Source organism: Oryctolagus cuniculus, chromosome 18 (genome assembly GCF_051225735.1).
Source record: "Oryctolagus cuniculus isolate XC-2025 breed Fujian yellow rabbit chromosome 18, ASM5122573v1, whole genome shotgun sequence".
NCBI classification, from domain to species: domain Eukaryota; kingdom Metazoa; phylum Chordata; class Mammalia; order Lagomorpha; family Leporidae; genus Oryctolagus; species Oryctolagus cuniculus.
This window is the reverse complement of record NC_142884.1, coordinates 73,771,467-73,790,427: the sequence shown is the minus strand read 5'-3', so window position 1 is coordinate 73,790,427 and position 18,961 is coordinate 73,771,467. Positions and strand designations below refer to the sequence as shown.

Sequence of the window (18,961 nt, the reverse complement as noted above, 5' to 3'; positions counted from 1 at the left end):
CTCTGCCGCCCACGAGCTCGAGTCGCTGGTGGACATGGCCTGCACCTTCCACAGGACACTGAGCTACCAAGAAGCTGGGGTCTCACGTTCTCTTGCCCACGGGAGCCAGGTGGGAACAAGGCCAGGGAAGGGAATTAGGGGAAGAGGAATGGGGGGAGGGGCAGATGTAGGCTATGTGTCTTTCCAAGAATGTCAAATTAGGACAGGTAAAAACCCACACAACAAAGAACTAAACAGATTTGCTGCCTTAGGCCTCGGTCTGCTGAGATGCACCAGGGAATGGGGGCTCCTGGGGTGCCCTGGGTGTGCATGGGGTGCAGCCTGCTGTGCGGTCAGTGCTGGGTCCCTGGCAGCTAACGTTCAACTCTGCGCTCCCCCATGCTAACCTGGCCCGGCTTCCCAGCCTCCCCTGGTCAGGGAAAGCCCCATGGCTGGGCCCCAGCTGGGCCCCCACTGGGCCAGCCGGTGCTGGAGCAGCCTGGGCTAATAATAACCTAGCCTGACGTCAGAAACCCAGGAACCTGCTGCAAATGGCCTCGAAGAACAGCCACAAAGTCATTCCACAATCAAGTGGGGACCCTGGCACCCTGGATCTTTCTTAGCCTATATCTGCTAACGGGTGGCAGAGGGGGCCTGTGGTCCAGGGAGCGGATGCCCATTGTGCCCCCAGCCTGTGCCTGGGACCCTGATCTAGGGTGGTGGGGGCTGGGTTTCCCGCTGTGTGTGCACAGAGAGGCCACTGAGAACGGCCCCACTGCAGCAGTGCGTACCTTGCAGAAGAATTCACAGAGATCCGGCGGTGGATGGTTGTTCTCCAGCAACGGGGCGATCGCCTAAGACACAAGGAGCAAGTGTCAGAAGAAGCACGCGGCAGGGCCAGGGAAGGGAGCTGGGGCTGTGTCAGGGAGGGCTGGCCCTCGGGAAAACCCGGCCTTGCTGCAGGCCAAGGAGTCCACGGTGGAGCTGATCAAAGCTCCGGGCTGCCCACAAGGCAGACACCCACAAGAATGCATTTAACTCCGGGGGTCTCTGGACGTGGGGACATCCCTCCAGCTGCCCTCAGATCAGCAGCGCTGACAGGGAGCGTCCCAGGGGGCAAGGGCACAGCTGGCCCTGAAGACCTGGGAGTTCTGTATCGTGGGAGTCAAGTGCCCGCAGAGCGAAAACAACAAGCACCCCTGCCTGCAGCTGTCCTACACCTTTCCCCTTGCTGTGCCCCCCAGCCACGCCGTCAGCAGCCGTTCACCCAGGATGTGCGCGGCAGTCCGCATTCTGAGCAACCTAGAGACGCTTGAAAGGGCGGCCATGTGCGAACGCGACAGCGTTTTCTATCAAGGACCTGAGCGACTGCAAGTTCTGGTATCTGCAGGGAGGGGACACACCCCCCACGGTAACAAGGGACATGTGCACAGGTAGACGGGCAGAGGCCTGGCGCAAATCCTGATCTCGTCATCTACGAGTGGGCTGGCCAGGGTAGCGAGTCACCTCATCTCTCCTAACCCTGCCCCCACCACACACACACCTGGGCTGGCCAGGGTAGCGAGTCACCTCATCTCTCCTAACCCTGCCCCCACCACACACACACCTGGGCTGGCCAGGGTAGCGAGTCACCTCATCTCTCCTAACCCTGCCTCACACACACACACCTGGCAAAGGGTCTGCAGGGTCACAGTGAGGGGGATGTGATGGGCCTTTGTGATGGAGGCCGTCCCAGGCCCTGCAGGACATGGAGCAGTAGCTCTGGCCTCTGCTGGCCAGGTGCCAGGAGCGCCCTTGCCCTCTGTGACCGTCCACAATGTCTCCTGCCCTTCCCAGCAGGCTAAGGGAGAGCAGGACCAGTGCTCCTTGGATCCTTCCTCTCCGGGCCTTTCTAGGCCAGCCGGGTGAAGGCATGGTGGACACCATGAAGAGGGGATGCCAGTGCAGCGGTGCATGGGGCACAGCTCCAGGCAAAGTGAAGCCTTGTACACTGAGCACTGCTCCCCAGCGCCGCACCCAGGCTGCCTGCAGAGCTGCACTGTGCAACGGGGCAGCCTCAGGTGCCAGCTACAATTTTAACCTACACGAAACAGATTTTACATCAAAGAAAATGAAGCCCGCAGTTGCTCAGTCGCCCCAATCCCCCTTGCTCCCCACGTGCATGGGGGGTGCACCTACTGGGCTGCCGGGCACAGACCGGACACGGCCAACCTGGGAAGTGGGCAGCATGGGGGAGGAGCTGGGGGTGGTCCTCTAACGTCACACTTGGCCATTCTCTGTTCAAACACAAGCCATGCCAGTCACAGGGCTCCTGGCTCCCGCAAGGGGTGAGCCTGCCATCCTCACATCCCATGGCCACACGGACCAACAACCCAACAGCCACGCAGGAAACGGGACTCAGCAACAGCGTGCACACACAGTCGCACTCTGCGCAGGGCTGACGGCTCCATGTGGTGTCATCCTCACCATGTGTGGGGAGTGGGCATCGATGCCCACCTCCCCTCCAAAGGGGAAACTGAGGCCCCAGAGAGGGGCTCAGCTACTCAAGGTCGCAGTCAGAGTGTGGCAGAGCCAGGACTGGGACTCGTGCGTGGCTCCAGAGCTCTGGCTGTCCGCACGGCCAGGACACTGAGTGGCTGTGCAGTGCCACAACTACAGCTGAGGAGAAACAGGGCGATGGAAGAAGCAAAACCCCCAGGAAGCAGCCGGGCCCGGGCTGCTGTGCGGCTCTGCCGGAGCCTCACCCCGGCCCACGTGGGCCTTCTGCTTCCCTTTCCCCCGCCTGTGCAGTGAAGCGGCTCATGCCCGCCTCCCCGAGCTACCAGGCAACCTGGCGTGGACACGGTAAACACAGGAAGAGGGCAGGCCACAGGAGTGACAGGGGGATGGGGTAGCCCCTCCCTGGCTACTGGGCGCTACCTGGGTGGGCTGGCTCCGCCACCCAGACTGGACTCTGGGACCAGGTGTGGGGGAGGGGGGATCTAAGGCAAGCATAGAGCCCAGGGTGCAGCCCTTTTAATCCCTGCATGGCAGGACCCCCTTTGAAAGGGGAATGAGTCTCCAGACAGAGGGGTGGGATGAAATGGGCACCCACGGTGGGTGTCAAGGTTGTCCCGGGGACTTCATGGCTCTCGCCTCATTTCAGCTCCTGGGGAGGTGAAGAGGCAACTACTCGTGTGTACAGATGAAATCACCAAGCCCGCCTTGCTCACAGAGTGAGGACAATTTTTAATGGTAAGTAATAAAAAGAGCTCACTTGTTTTGGTGGAATCTCTCACAGACAGGCATGCTGGGGGCACGAGCTCACGTCAAACCCCACCCCGCAAGAGGCAGACTGCTACATTCATTTCACACATGAGGGCGCTGAGGCTTGACCTGCTCAAGTCAGCCGAAACACGGGCACCTGGAGCCACGTGGAAAGAACGGACGGAACAGTGCTGCTCAGGCCTGGGAGACTTTGCCTGCAGGGACTATGTGGCCTGGAGACTGCTCGGCCCCAGAGGGGTGCTGCTGGCCCCCAGCGAGCCAAGGACACACATACCGCAACACCTCAGAGAAAGCACAGGACAGCCTCACCAGCGCCTAGGGTGAGAAGCCTGCACCAGACACACCCAAGGAGATGGGAAGAATCTTCTACACCCATGGTCAACTGAAAAAGCCGACGCAGAACCATGAGTGTGAAAACCAAAATCGCAAACCACAGCCATGTCCCAGAGGCTCTGCCACCACCTGGAAACCGGAAGGGGCTGGGCAGGGAGCTGGGCCGGGCGAAATCTCCCTGCACGGGATCTGACCTAGGTCCCGGCCAACTTCAGGCTGTTTCAAACAAAATGACGAGTCCTCCTGTCACTCGCCAAGATCAAGGCTAACAGGAGTGATGTCAGCCCAGAACCTGAACCCACGAGCAGCTTTAAGTCCCAGTGCTTCCCCATCACGCTGAGACCCTGCAGTGAGTGGGACCTAGGCTGAGGTGTAGACGGGGTCTCCCCGGGATGCCTGCTCCCCATTCTGCCACCTGGCAAACACCTACTGGCCCTTCCGAGCCCAGCTCGGCCGGCACTGCCCCTGCCGAGCGCTGAGGCTCATCACCTTATCTCGGAGGGGATCACGTCTGCCTGCCGACAAACAGAGGGAAGACCCAGAGCTGTTGGGGTCACCTGCCGGGTCCAACACGCTGCCCAGGGCCTGGCGCCCCAGCGAGGCGCGTTCCAGTTGTCAAATCACCCCGAAAGGTGCTTTGCCCAGAAGATGCTGACGTCACAGCCGACTCTCAGCAAACATCAGCTCACGTTCTGCATCATGGGGAAGTAAACCCAGGTTCTATCTGTGCATTAATTAGCAGACAAGTCCTGGAGCAAAAGGGAGACCGTTTGCCTGTGCCTCTGTGCACGCAACATGGTCTCGACCGTCCCCTGCCTCCAGCTTCCTGTGGCAGACCCAGGAAGGGAAGATGATGAAGACCCACTTGCCACAGACCTCAGACACGGGCAACTGCAGCCTGCCACCCACCCCCACCCCCACCCCCACCCCCGGGGTCAGTTCGGGCTCTGAAACATGCAAAAGCAGAGAGCAAACAGTGGCCGGATGGAAAAGACAGAACTGAGCGAGCACCAGTGCCCATAGGTTACACCTGTGCTTCCTCAAGGGCCTCCCGTTGGGGAAGGGTGTGGCCCCAGGGAGGGGCAGGGAGGGGCCCCAGGGAGGGGCAGGGAGGGGCGGGGGAGCACCAGGCACTTACCACAATGATGTTTTCATGCTCCTGGGTGGTCAGATTTGTGTTCTAAAGGGGGCAAGGGAGAAGGAGGAGGAAACCAAAGAAAACACAATTCAGAAGGGCAGCACTTTGCTTCCAAGGTTCCCATGATCCAGTCGTCTCCAGCCCACGGTACCCAGTGTGGTCAGCACAGCCCTTGTCCCTGTTCCACCACCTGGGAGCGAGGAGACCTGGGATGAGGCGGCTGGGACAGGGTTGGGCCCTGGTCACAGCAAAGCTGCCTCGACTCCACACCAGGTGAGCCTTTTAGGAGCGGTGTGCACATGATGTCAGAGGCTCCCAAACTAGGTTCCCCAGGGAACACTGGTATTCCATGAGCCGGTGCAAAGCGTTTCCGCTAAATTTAAATTCTACTACTTGGCTCACAAATCCAAAACCAGGCCGAGAAGTCAATGCTTCCTTCTCCCTCCAGTCTGGGATTTTCTGAAACAACTGGCCCTTGCTACCCACCATCCTGTGGCTATGTGAATGAGGAAATGGATAAACAAGGGATGGTGGGAAAACTCAAAACGGCACTGTTTTCTTTTCTGCTGGTTTCTGGTATTTTGATGTCTGTTTTGATAGACACAGGCTTTCACTGGTGGCAACTTGCACTTCCTAACAGAGCCACACTTGCTGCTTGTGCAGCGACAGCTCACTGTAACAGCACTGGCAAGATTGACTCTTCTAGAAAGAGCCTTGGCTGCCACCACTGCAACAGGTTCACGGAAGGCACAGGTGGCTAACGTGGTCACATCAGCTAAGGCCAAAGAAAAGCTTGTGAGAAGCCAGCATTGTGGCGCAGTGGGTTAAGCCACTGTCTGCAGAGACAGCATCCCATGTGAGTGCTAGTTTGAGTCCTGGCTGCTCCACTTCTGATCCAGCTCCCTGCTAATGCACCTTGGAAAGCAGCGGAAGACGGCCCAAGTGCTTGGGTCCCTGCCACCCATGCAGAAAACCTGGACAGAGTTCCAGGCTCCTGCTTCAGCCTGGACTAGCCCTGGCTGTTGTGGCCATTTGGGGAGTGAAGTAGTAGATGGAAGATCTATCTCTCTTTCTGTCTCTCTGTAACTCTTTCAAATAAATAAAAGAGAGAGAGAGAGAACAGCTCGTGAGCCACAAGTGGCTCCCCGAAGGGTATGGGTGGGGTCAGCCCCAGGGCCAGTGTCTGGACAATTTAAGATCTGAATGAGGACTGACCCACGCCACCAAGGGTCACGTGCAAAATGCTTCTTGGACTCTAACACCCGCCCCTTTCGCGGACACTGGTGGAATGTGAACACCTGGACCAGGGACGAGGAAAGCTGACTTCGGCTTTTCCTTGTGACTCTGGCACCGACTAAGGTTCTGTTGTCTCACACCCGAGCCCTACCGCCCCACTGGCTGACAGGTGACCCGAGACACACAGGACTCAGTCGCTCACCTGGTACATGGGTAAGAGTGACACAATGGAGTCTGAACACCTGTCCATCCTGAGTCCAAAGCCTTTGTCTCCGCCCACCCAGCTGTGCACTTGCACCTGGGAGCAGCGCCGTACCTCAGGCTGCCATGTGCAGCTCTGCAGGGACCAGCCCATGCTCGCCCCACCCACGTGTTCTCCCAGGAAGTCTCCGGCGCCCAGCCACAGGGCAGCCTTCTGCAGGGAAAACCCTTCCCCCACCGGGGTGCAGCATGCTCCCCACAGCTCCTGCACTGGAGAGGAGGCTCAGAACTCGCTCTAAGACCCACGCTGTACTCTCAGCTCTGCAAAGGCCTGGAGGTCAGGCACGGCCAGCCTTGCCCTGCCAGAGGACACAGTGTGCTTTCTCAGGACCGGTCCTCCCCTGCTTCCAGAACCTGCCACCTGCCCGGTGCTTGTCATGTCTGGAGCCCCTCTGGAGATGGCCCTGGAAACCAGCTGAGGCAAGACATGGGGAGGGGCTCCAGCTCTGGGCATTCCAAACAAACACAGGCAGCACACTGGGAGGCCGTCTCGCTTTTCCAGCCTCTGGAGGCCTGGCTGAGTATGAGGAAGGCGGGGTGGGGGCCCAGATCACAACCCTTTCCTGTGACAAGGAGGAACATGGCGTCTATCAAAGGCTCTCACAAAGGCCACACAACTCCTACGTTTTTGAGCATCTGATTCCCAAGCCTGTAAAACAGGCAGTGGTAGCTCAGCCCTGATTTGCAAATGAAAACCGGGTTCAGCCAAGGCCAAGGAGCGCAGAGGGCGGGGCCAGGTGTCTGATCCCTCGGAATCTCTCTCTTAGACAGTTTCCTCTCTCCACCTGCCAGACATCTGGCCTGATCCAGGTTTAGGTCACATCTATGTCACATCTGTGTGCACCTCACAACAGGGCAGGCCTGGGTGTGCGGCCCAGCCCACCACATATCTGAATGGTCCTGGACAAGCTATTAAACTACATACATTATTACACTTGCCTGTGAGGCTCCTGGGAGGACTTTTTGCAGGTCTGGGGGCTCATCCAAGTGATTGCTGCTTGGAAAGGCAAAAAGCTGAGGCAGCCACATGCCAGCTCTCAGCAGCAGAAGGGGGCAGTAACACTGAGCCCTGGCCTGCACACAGTAGGTGCACAGCACAGGGGAGCTTCTTCCATTTGCTTCCTTTTAATGTCTTTAGCTCCACGTCCTTGAGTTTGGCGTCAGCTGACTTTAAGATCCTCGAGATCCATCTACTGCCCTGGCCACTGTCCTGATTAGTGATGGTTTAGTGGTGGCCCAGCCTGGCGGGTGGACAACATGGTCTCCAAACGAAAGAGGTAGGAGCCCCAGGGTGGAGTTCCCAGCCCACTGCAGCCCGCTCACAGGAGCCAGACAGGTCCCTGGGCATCTCTGGCCCCTGCTTCCTCAGGCGTGAAGATGGCCGTGCGTGGATCCTGGCACCTCCGGTCTCCCTCTTCTCTGGATGAGAATCTGAGGCCTGAGGCTGGACGCCAGGCACTTGGCTCTGCAACTCCCAGGTTTTGACCATGGTGCATCTCACAGCCTCCGTTTCTCCTCTTTGGAAAACGCAGCCTGTGCACCTCTGCCTGTGACTACTACTGCCAATCACTCTCCACCTCTGGCCACAGCTCCTCCTAGGAGCTGTAGGACCCTGTCCATTCAGCAGCCTTGGAGGGTCTAGGCCAAGTTCCTGGCTAACCTGGGCCTGGAGAGAGAGGACAGTGCTCTGAGTAACAGGTGCTTATGTGGAGCTGCAAGGGGGCATGCAGAAGCCACCCAGGAACTGGGGGCTTCTCTCAGGGGAGCAGGAAGAAGCACCCTCTAGCAGCTACGCCCAGTTTAAAGCAGGAGTCATCGATGCCCGTGGCTCCAGAGGCCGGGCCTGGGAATATGTGGGGGAAGCATTAATATTTGCAAAGCGCTCAGAATAGCGTCTGGAACAGAATAAACAGAAATATGCATGTTTCCGAGGCGCCTCTGGCCTTGGAACCCACCACGGGCTGGCTCACCGATGGAGCTTCCTGTTTACTGCCCGTCTCCCTGCTGGAGGGCAGGGGGCAATCTTTCTGCCAGTGCCCAGGCTGGTGCCTGGCACGCAGCACACACTCCTGCGTGGGGCGGCCCAGCAAAGCCGACGGCGCAGGCCCACCAGGGTAGTGCTCAGTGGCACTGGCTGCACATGGTGGCTCTCTTTTCTGATTATTTTTTGGTTAACTTGGATGTTCCCACTGTATTGTGGAATCTCCTGTGAGACTGAGAGGAGGTCATCTGTTGGTGGCTTAGGATGGCAGGCACCTGGACCCCCAGGGCTCAAGTGGACCAGTGCTGGGCTTGTCTGGGCGGGGGGGAGTTGGGAGGAGTCCAGATGGGGCACCTGCCCCAACCACCACAGGGCAGGAAGGAGAGGCCACCTGGGGCGTGACCCTGCGTGCTGCTCTCGGGAACGAACTGGACAGTTCCAAAGGCAGTGCTGGGATCCACAGGCACAAGACCAGTGCCTGCCATCCCCCATCCCTGCTAAGATACTGGGCAGCTCCGTGGGCAGCCTCAGGCGAGCCTCCCTCTCTGCTGGGCGGGGAACTACTCTCTTCCTCCAGCGGCAGCGAGAGCACCCCTGGTGACGGCTCCTGGGCGGGGGTCCGCACTTCGCGCACGGAGGACAGCGCAGGTATGGGGGGGCGGGGCGCGCCTCACCTCTGAGAGCAGTTTGGAGACGATTTCCAGCGGCGCCTGGTTGATGGAGTCATCCTGCAGCGGGGACGTGAGGGCCATGTCCACCAGGGTCCGGATCTCTTTCAAGACAACCTCCCAGCGGCTGGGGTTGCTGAGGACTTTCTTGTACTTGTAAATCTTTTTCTGGGAGAGACAAAGAAGACAGGCTCGATCACACCACGGAGAACACAGGAGCAGGAGCCCCGATGATCAGAGCCAGACGAGGTAGGGTGCACAGGGGCCCGAGGAACTGGCCACACGGACCCCTCCCCCGGCTGGGGAACCGACGCCGAGGCGAGCCGGAGCACTGTCCAGAGCCACCAGGCGCCGGTATGACAGCCAGGCCGGCGCACACAGGCAGAGGAACTTGGCACAGCTTCCAGGGACTTGAAAGAACTGAGACTTCTCTTCCCAAAGTGTCTTCTGTCAAGCGCCCTCCCCGAGAGGAAAGCGTCACCTGCTCACGGCCCATAAGAGGCTGTGTGTCTGCACAGGCTGAGCCCAGCAGGTCCCTGGGACTGTGGTGTTCAGCTGAGCAACGCAACAGGCAGGAGTGGGCTGGGAACCCAGCCTGCGATGGCCCCTGGGAAAGCCACGGCGGTCTCAGCATCTACCTGGCGGGGAAGACAGGCGCCTCCTCCCCTTCGCTGGGTGCCGCACTGAAAGCCAGACAGCGGACAGGCAGGGGCTGCTGCCTCCCTCCACTGAGGTCCGCCTCTCTGACATCATGGAAACCACGCTCCCTCCCGGCTCCCGCTCGGCAGCTGCTCTCTCTAGCTGGATGCACTCCTTCATTAACCGCTCTGCTCCTTAGGGAAAGCCTGATTTTGGTGACACAGTGCCAGCCTTCAGCTGGAGTGACATCTTACAATCGCTGAGCTGAAGTCTGGATGAGGGAGGAGGCAGGAGGGGGGCAGGGTGCCCTGCTGGGTGCCGAGAGGCACTGGGGTGGCACCGCTGGTGGGCGCCGGGGTCAGAGTTGGCTCGTCCTACCAAGTATCCCACCCATTGGGCCCCACCCTCCCTTTCTGTACCTGGGGCACCATGAGGCCTCACTGCCGATTTCTGTGTGAAACAGTTCCCACCCTGCACCACATGGCCAAGCTCTGAACAGAGAGCCCAGACAGAGCGGCCCCCACCAACAGACAGAGAACCCTGGCACTTTACTGGTCTCTTTAGAAAAACTCAGCACAGGATGAAATGCACAACCCACAGCATTGCAACTGGTCCCCCGTCTCCCTTCCCTCCACCTCTAACTCCCCATGCTTTTCTGGGGCTTCTTATGGCTACTTCCGCAGCTGTCACCCCTGCCTGCCCACGTGAACTCGCACTGCAGGCAGTCTCCAATGTCCCCTCTCGCCTCTCCAGGTCTTCCCCATGGTCTCGCCCTCTCGCTGGTTCATCTCCCTCCCTGCCTGTGTGGCCCTGTGAGGGCTGGCCGTGTTTTGCCCACTCCCCCGCGTTCTACATCAGGGACTAAGAAGCTAGCTGGGAAGTGCAGGCAGCAGTTTGTATCCAGCAGGAGGAAGGGGAAAACCGGACACAGTCACTGCTCGGTCATCTTAGATCCTTAAGGACCAGCAGGTCCCGTCCAGGTGGGTGTGCAGGAAATGAGGACATGTACCACGCACGATGTTGACAATGAGCACGGGTTCAACTCCTGGTTACTTTAGCGGCACAAAGCACACAGGGCACTGAAGCTACTCTGAAATTCGAACCAGCCCCTAGCCTGGTCCTCATAACTGAAGCCCCTCTCTGCCCAGTGCTGGGAGCAGGCGGCCAGTGCTGCCCGGACTGCACGCCCGTGTCCCCGCACAACACCGAGGCCCTGCCGGGACACTTCCTGCTGTGAGCACTCAGCCCTCCAGGAGGGAAAGGCTCCTTTGAGCCCTGGCGTCTGTGGTTTCAGTCTGGACCCAGGGAATTGCTTACTTTTTCAACGACCATGAAATGATCACAAAAAAGCTCATCGCATCCGACGGTCCAAAGCAAACCGCAGCGCTGCACACCCCGTCTGCGCTCAGCACACGCTAGCCTGGAGCATGCACCGAGCTGTCTGTGCCCTCTCGCATCAGCTGCGAGTTATTTACCTCCAAAAAGATAATGGCTTTGTTCTTTTGCTGGAGATGATGCACTTTCATTGTACGAAGTTTAGACCACACCGAGAAGCACAAAGAAGAGGAGAGGTTTTAAAAGGGCCTCAAGAATCCCACAACCAGAAATAGCTACCATTAATACGTGGTGAACACCATTCTGGCCAAGCCCCACTTACACTTTGCAAAATGCAACCAGCCCGTCTCCTGCTGTCCAGAGACATGATGGAGACACAGAGGTGAAGAGTCCCTATCACCCTTGTGCACCCAGTCCTGATGGTGCCCAGGGGCCCTCCGCACTGCCACTTTCCACTGGGTGCCCAAGTCCTGGCTTCAGAGGTATGCACGAGAACAGGCTCGCAGACACCACGTTCAAAGTCAGAAGGTGCCACTGGCTGTAACCAGGGTAACGTTTAATGAGCACACCCCACGCCAGGCCCTGTGCTAAGCTCGGATGAACAGGGTCTCATCCAATCCTCACAATAACTCTACGAGCTGGGGCCCTGTCACTGCTTCAACAGCCTTGACTGCAGACTCCAAGACAAAGAACAGAGCTGAGACCTGACTGTAGGAGACAACGATGGAGAGCAGGGCAGTGAGACGGGGAAGGGGAGGAGCATGATGGCGAGGCCAAGCGGTAGCTTTACCCCCTGCCAGCAATGTGGGCATGGCCCTGCGGGCACCCTCGGAGACAGTGCAGGCCCTGTCTTAGAGGACACACCCAAGGAACAAGGGAACTGGGCACCTGCCACCAATTCCCTTGAGTCTCCGAAACTTCCTGCTGCCTGTGTCCATGGTAAGAAATCCCAGAGCCAGCAACCCATGTGCTTGGGCAGTCTCGGGTGTCCACAGCCAGCAGCCCGTGGCCTCGGGTGAGGCCGCTGGGTGACTGTTAGGACTCTCTCTACCCCGGCAACTTCCACGACCCACACAGCGACATGACTTGCCCCAAGTTGGGGTCGAGGGTGGCTCTAAGCTGACTCCGAGGCTCCCCTTCTTCCCATCACACTGGTCAGGGCCAATGCAGCAGGTGGAGGGGAGGGAGAGATCTGTCAGGAGACACTGAAGAAGGCGGGGGGAGGGTCAAGAATGAACCCGTGAGGCTCTGAGAGGTCATGGATGTGGGCTGCGGAGCGGGCCACGTCGAGCCCCGGCACAGGGCACTCAGCATGGGGCCGGGGAGGCCTGCTCAGGCACACAAGGCCTGGCTGCTCCTCCTCAGGGGACAAGTTAGGGAGTCTCACGCAGGAACTCCGCCGGGCTCATCTGTGATGAATCGGGTGGGGCTGGGACTAGGACACCTCCGGAACCCCGACTCCAGGCTCGCTGGAGCCAGCCTCCAGCTGCAGTAGGATCCTCCCACTGGGTCCTCTCTGCCAGAGGGGTGGGTGGCCTAGTGGTTTGCTCCATGTGGACTCCATGGGCCACTGGATTCCTTTGAGGGGGGGTAGACAAGCTCTGGGAACTGTCTTGTGGCTGGACATGTGACTGGTGTTACTAAGAAAGGTCTTGAGACCATGAAACCAGGAACGGCCTCACATGTTTTAAGAGCTAGGATGCCTGCAAGGGTATGGAGTCACTGGCAGCCACCAGCCTGGATTCTGGGATGGCGAGCAGCTGCAGGTACTTTGGAAGATGGGTGCACAGTTTCTTGCAACGTCAGGTGTGCACTCCTCACATGACCCAGCTGTCCCGTTCCTAGAAATCTTCCACAGAAAGCAAAGCGTACTCCACACGAAGCCACGCACATGAACGCACAGAGCAGCAGCATCTGTAAGAGCCGCCAACTGGAAACAGCCCTGATGCCCACCCAGGGAGGGACGGATAAACAAGACCACATACAGTCAGACAGGCACAGTATCTGACAGCCCAGAGAACTGAGCCACACACACACAGCAGCTGGACGGACCGTTCCAGCACGCGCCCAGCAAAGAAGCCAGGCACAAGAGATGTATGGCACCGTCCAGCACAGGCAAGGCTGGGGCTGGCACTGTGGCGTAGCGGATAAAGCCGCCGCCTACAGCACTGGCTTCCCATATGGGCACTGGTTTGAGTCCTGGCTGCTCCATTTCTGATCCATCTTCCTGATAATGTGCCTGGGAAAGCAGTGGAAGATGAACTGAGTGGGAGATGTGGAAGCTGTTCTTGGCTTTCAGCTAGCCAGCTCTGGCCATTGACCATCTGGGGACTGAACCAGAGGATGTTAGATCTCTCTGTCTCTCTCCGTAACTCTGCCTTTCAAATAAAATAAATAAATCCAAGGAAAAAAAAAGAAAAAGAAAAAAAGAAAAAGCAAGGTTGCAGGGACAGGCAGTCCAAGAGTCACCGCTTGGGGCTGGGGACTGGCGACAGGAATCCGACTGCCACCAAGCACAGGCACATCTCTGGCATCAGTGACGGCTGCACAACTCAACACGCACACTTACAACAACTGAATCTTGGGGTATAAAAAGCATACTTCAGTCAAGCTGTACTTACACAATGTCATCCTAGGCAAGTGGATAGCAACAGCCATGACAAAGAGCACAGCCCAGGGGGAAGGACCCCGGATTCACATCTGCAGACTGCAGCTCAGATGGAACCGCCCCCCACACCCACCATCTCATCCATCCACCCACCCACCCCCTCCGTCTGTCCATCCGTCCCTCCCCCCAGTGACCCCACAAAGCTGACTGAGAACCATCTATGACACCGTACCACACGTGGCACTAAGTACCAGGGACCCACACGCAGTGAGCAAGGCAGACAGGCCCTGGGGCTGCTGAACTCAGAGTCTGTTCCCCGTGCCTCAGTTTCCCCACCTGCAAAGCAAGGAAGGAACCAGCACTGTCGAGGGCTGCCCGTGCCTGTTCCACGCGACAATGTGCAGAGCTGCCAGCTATACAGCAACTGGAACCATCACCTACTGAGTCCTGGGAGGCAGCGGCCGGGGCAGGCAGGCCTTGGGCGGGCTCCCGGCACCCGTGACTAAGCCCCACTGGCTACCAACCGATGGAGCCAGCAGATCTCTGCTTGCCGTCTGGCAGAACTGCCACTCCATCGCCACCCTCGCTCTCTGCTTGTCGGGGAAGGACGTTACCTGGGCAACACCCGCCATCTCTCTGGTAACCGCTCTCTCGGCAGAGGCAGGCACTGACGCCAGGCTTCTCAGGCCTCTGGGCTCCGCCATGGGAGACGAGCTGTCACCGGGAACGCGCCCCTGCGAGGAGGGGCTTGGCTCGAGAGGCTGGGCTGCCGCCTTGCTGCCCACTGCAGCCGCCGAGGCTCTCACAGCCACAGCACGCATGCTCCCCACCACCTGTCACGGAGAGCGGAGCCGCAGAGGCTGGGAGGACCCCACAGAGACAAATGGGCCCTGCAGGACGCGGAATGGCCTGGACAAGCGTGCAGCAGCAGCTCCCGGGGTGGAGCCTCCTGCTCACGCTGAACTGAATTAAAACCCAGAGCCTCGGTCATGCTCTCACGGCACCTGCCAGCGGCTGTCATACTGGTGGAACGTCTTCGTCATCGCAGAAAGTTCAAACAGCACTGCTGTCCCCTCTGTCACCTACCTCAGAGGCCCCGCAACACACTTGGCCCCTCTCCCCCAGTCACCACTTAGCACAAGGAGCTGGCTCCCACCTGCCTCTCCCACAGGAGCCCCCACCTCCCCGGGACCCCATCTCCGGCTTTGCCCCTGTGTTGGCAAAGCTGCTCACAGTGGCCGCCTGCTGACCTCGCTGGGGCCTCCCTGACCCAGGACTCGCCACGGCTGCAGGGCCCAGGACACTCGGACAGGGCGGGGACTGAGGCAGGGGTGGGGGAGGCATGGTCTCTCTAATCCTGCAGAATGGCTTCCTTATTAAACCTCTGATCACCAACCGTAGCCGTTTTGCCATCACACACGACACGGGCCTGGTGATTGTCTCGTGTCTTGCCCCTTCCCCAAACCACCTCTCCAGCCCCCAAGTCTTCATCGCCAGCCCAAGGCCAGCTCCTGAACTCCCAGGCCTTCTTTGTGACTGCACGGGAAGAGTGAAATGCAACTCCCTGCCCTGCACCTGTTGCCTCTGACCTGCACCAACTCCGCCACCAAGTCAACCTGGGGTCTTTGTCGCAGCTTCCACAGAGAAGGGGACGGCACCCCCACAGGCTGAACAATCCCAGGACCCACACGACCGGAGGGCATGCACAAGCCTACTTACGGGCTTTAAGCTCACCAAAAGATACTCAGCTTAAATAGAAACTGCACTGCGTTTAATCTTTTTTAAAGATTCAATTAATTTTTTTGAAAGGCAGAGTGAGAGGAACAGAGACAGAGAGGGAGGGAGGCAGAAAGCTCTGCCATCGCTGGTTTACTCCCTAAATGCCAGGAGCCTGGAACTCTATCCAGGTCTCCCACATGGGTGGGGCCCGGATACCTGGGCCATCGTCTGCTGCCTTTTCCAGATGCGTTAGCAGGGAGCTGGATCAGAAGTGGAGCAGCCAGGACGCAAACTGGCCCTGGGACCTGGGATGCCACAGTCACAGGCAGCGGCTTAACCTGCTGTACCACAACAGTCCCCAGCACCTGACTGTGAAAGAAATACTGTAAATGCACGTTTGCTTCTGTTACAGATCAGGACGGTGGGGCCACGAGCTTCTGGGATGGGACTGACTACTGCTTGATCCTCTTCCCAACTGGAATTCTTCCCTTGCCTCAGGCTTGCTGGGGGCAGCTCCTGAGTGCTGCTGGGAGCCACAGGGGTATCAGGGGCAACTGCCCATCACCCAGGTCTGCTCAGGGACTCCAGGCTCGACAAGCAAGCACTGCAAGGGACCAGGCTGCTGTCATTGATAAGACTCACATCCCATGGTCATTTGAAATTTGAGGCCATTTAGAAGCATTCGCAATGTGGTGCAGCAAACCCCTCTATCAAGTTCCAGAAGGCTCCTGTCACCCCAGAGGAAACCCTGGCCCGCCAAGCAGCCTCTTCCTCCCTCCCCCTCCTCAAGCCCCCAGACGCACCCATCAGCTTCCTGCCTGGCTCTGTTTTGGACATTTCATCCAAACAGAATCACACACAGAATGGGGCTTTGCGTGTCTGGCTCTCCCAGCAGGCAGCACGTTCCCAGGTCCCTCCATGTCAGTGCCACACCCTTCTGGTGACTGCACAATGATGTCGTGCATGGATGTGCCACCACCGGTCCATCTGCACACACACTGCGGGCGCCAGGGTGGGCAGCGCCGCCCTGCCTGCGCATTGCTGCTGCTTTCTGCCGACAGCAGGATGCACGCGGCCTGCACTGCATTGCCTCGGGACAACGCTGGGTTCAGTGGGTCTTTCAGGAGATCCCAGCATAGGCAAGATCAGCCCTGCGCCCTGTGACGGACAGGCGAACGCATCAGGGAAGACCCTTCGAGGGCGCCTGATTTCAGATGGGTGTAGGGATGTCCAGTAGGAAGCTAGAAACCAGCCTACGTGCGAGAGAGGGGCCCGAGGACAACAGCGCATCTGCAGGAGCTCACCGTGGACGCAGCCCGGGACTTCACACCACAGAGTCCTGCCCAGACCCTGGTCACTTTACAGGGCTCTCAGCCTGCCCCCAGGACAACCTCTCCTCAGCCCCAGATGGGTTACCCGGCCTGCTAACCCAGGGAATAAAACCTTTCCATCGTTTCTCTAGGGCAGGCACCTAGGGGAGGCGCCTCTGCCCGGGGCCAGGTGGGCTCCCCAGTCTGACAGCACCGAGCAGAGAACCTGGGGAGGAAGTTCACTACTCACACCAGCAAACGCCGCCCCGGAGGGGGAGGAGGAGATGAAGGAGAAAGGGCGGGGAGAACCAGACCTCTCTCCCCTATAAGCCCCAGTCTGTCCCCTGAGGCACCCACCAGGTGTACTCCCTCCACTACACCATGTAACCTTGCTTTCCCCAGACTGAGGGGGCACTCTCTCTCTCAGATGCTGTCCCATCCGTTTGACCTTGCTAATTTGCTTTCCACCGCTCTCTGTCTCACATCTGAATTCTTCCTTGCGCGAAGACAGGTACCTATCCCACCCATCTCCGCTAACAGGGCCGCTCATTCTGCATGGTGCATTGGCTCTACAGAGGAGCAGGGAGTAGAAGAGACAGCCCGTCTCTCTCAGGAGCCAGGCACGCCACAAATCACTCTAGAACAAAGCAGCTGGGGACGGCGACAATGCCCCCACCTGACTCCACAGCAACCACTGTGCACGATGGGTTATGACTGGTGACCTGGCAGCAGGGTAGGGACCAGTTCTGGAGGGCTCTCCATGGGCTGGGCCCTACACCACATGCTTCATATAAGATAATCTTTGTAATCCCAACAGCCATTCAGTGAGGTGAATGGTACAATCAGTCCCATTTGACAGATAAGAAAAATCAAGGCTGGAAAAGGTGAAATCACATAATTGGGGAGAGGCAGACAGAATTGGGACGCAGGTATTCTGGGTCCAGAGCCAGAACCATCACACCACTCGGAGACGAGAGTGCCTTCTGCGCCTGGCTGAGGCTGTGGCTTCCTGCCCACGGGGAGCACAGTGGTGGTCACAGACCAGTGGATGCTTAGAGGAGGAACAGGCACTCGGTCCCCTAAGTGCCCACTGCAGCCAGCCCCCCTGCACTCATCACCCGCTGTCAAGGAGACAGCGGGACTCGGGTGGGTATCCTGCTCTGGCACTCTGGGGGCATGGGCTCGTTGCCAGGGTAACTGCAGGTCTGGCTGGCGAGATGAGCTGGCCGCGGTGCCAGGCGCCCATCTGGGTGCCACACTCCCCACACCGTAGCGCTGGCTGCGCCTTGGGCTCGAGCGCATTCACGATTTGTGTGTGTGGCATTGTCTTCACTGAGCTGTGAGCTCCCTGGGGGCGGAGACCTGGCTCAGCTGTTTATCTAGTGTTTCCTGCAGTGACTGGAGCCTTGCAGGGTGTGTGGGTGGTGCTCTCGGTTTTTGTAAAAGGTGGGGGCAGGAAGACAGGAGGACAGCGGTCAGGAACAGCAGCAGCTGTGCATTAGTGCTTGGCCTGGCCCTGTACCCTCAGCCCACCCAACGCTACGGGCACTTGCCTGGGGGATTCTGATTCCCTGGAGCTGGGCAGGGCCTGGGAATATGCATAAAGCAGCCTCCAGGTAGGACTGGTGTTCCTGAGCCCTCTACACAGCAAAGCTCCGACCTGCGGGCCTGGGGACTCTGCTCTGAGGTGGCCTTGCCTGTCCTGTCTTGTTCTGGTAATGGAGAGAAGATGGTGGCAGTGAGGGATACTGCCTTGCCCAGGGTCACACAGCTGCTTTGTCAGTTGAATCTTGTCTCCCCAAAATGCCTGATCCAGTCTGAATCTCTGGCATCTGACCACGATCTCACTTGGAGACAAGGTCTCTGCAGATGTAACCGAGTCAAGATGACATCACACTGCTTTGGATGGGCCCTCATCCCACAGCAGAGTCCTGATGAGAAGGCCACGTGGACAGCCAGCATAGGGAAGCAGTGGGTTAAAAGCTGATCTGTGACACTGGCATCCCATGTCAGAGTGCTCCACTTTCAACCCAGCTCCCTGCTAGCAGGCCAGGGGACATGGCAGAAGATGGCCCAAGCCTTTGGGACCCTGCCACCCACATGGGAGACCTGGATGGAGACCTGGGCTCCTGGCTCCATGCACGCATAGTCCCAGCTCTTGCAATCATTTGGGGGAGTGAACCAGAGGATGGAAGACCTCTCTCTCTCTCTCTCTCTCTCTGTAACTCTGCTTTAAAATAAATAAAACTTCTGTTTAAAAGGGCCATGTGGAGACACACACACACATACAACACACACACATGCAGGAAAGCAAAGTGAACACAGGGACAGATGGGAGGGTGGTGTTGCCTGCAGGGAGTGAGCCAAGGAGCCCTCCCCGGCATCGCGGAGGGGACGCAGCCCTGGACACACCTGCCTGTGGGCTTCTGGCCTCCAAACTGTGAGAGAACAAACTTGTGTTGTCTGTTACTTTCTGACAGCAGCCAC

The 18,961-nt window shown here is 58.6% G+C and overlaps 1 protein-coding gene across 1 annotated transcript in view; it reads right to left on the bottom strand.

Moving 5' to 3' along the window:
- CMIP (c-Maf inducing protein) overlaps positions 1–18,961 on the bottom strand; it is a 217,040-nt gene that overhangs the window by 35,787 nt on the left and 162,292 nt on the right. Inside the window, exons 4-6 of the mRNA XM_051847041.3 lie at positions 8,870–9,031; positions 4,718–4,759; positions 771–833 (exon numbers count right to left, since the gene is read on the bottom strand). Coding sequence (XP_051703001.1) covers positions 771–833; positions 4,718–4,759; positions 8,870–9,031 — 267 coding nt within the window. The remainder of the gene's footprint in view (positions 1–770; positions 834–4,717; positions 4,760–8,869; positions 9,032–18,961) is intronic.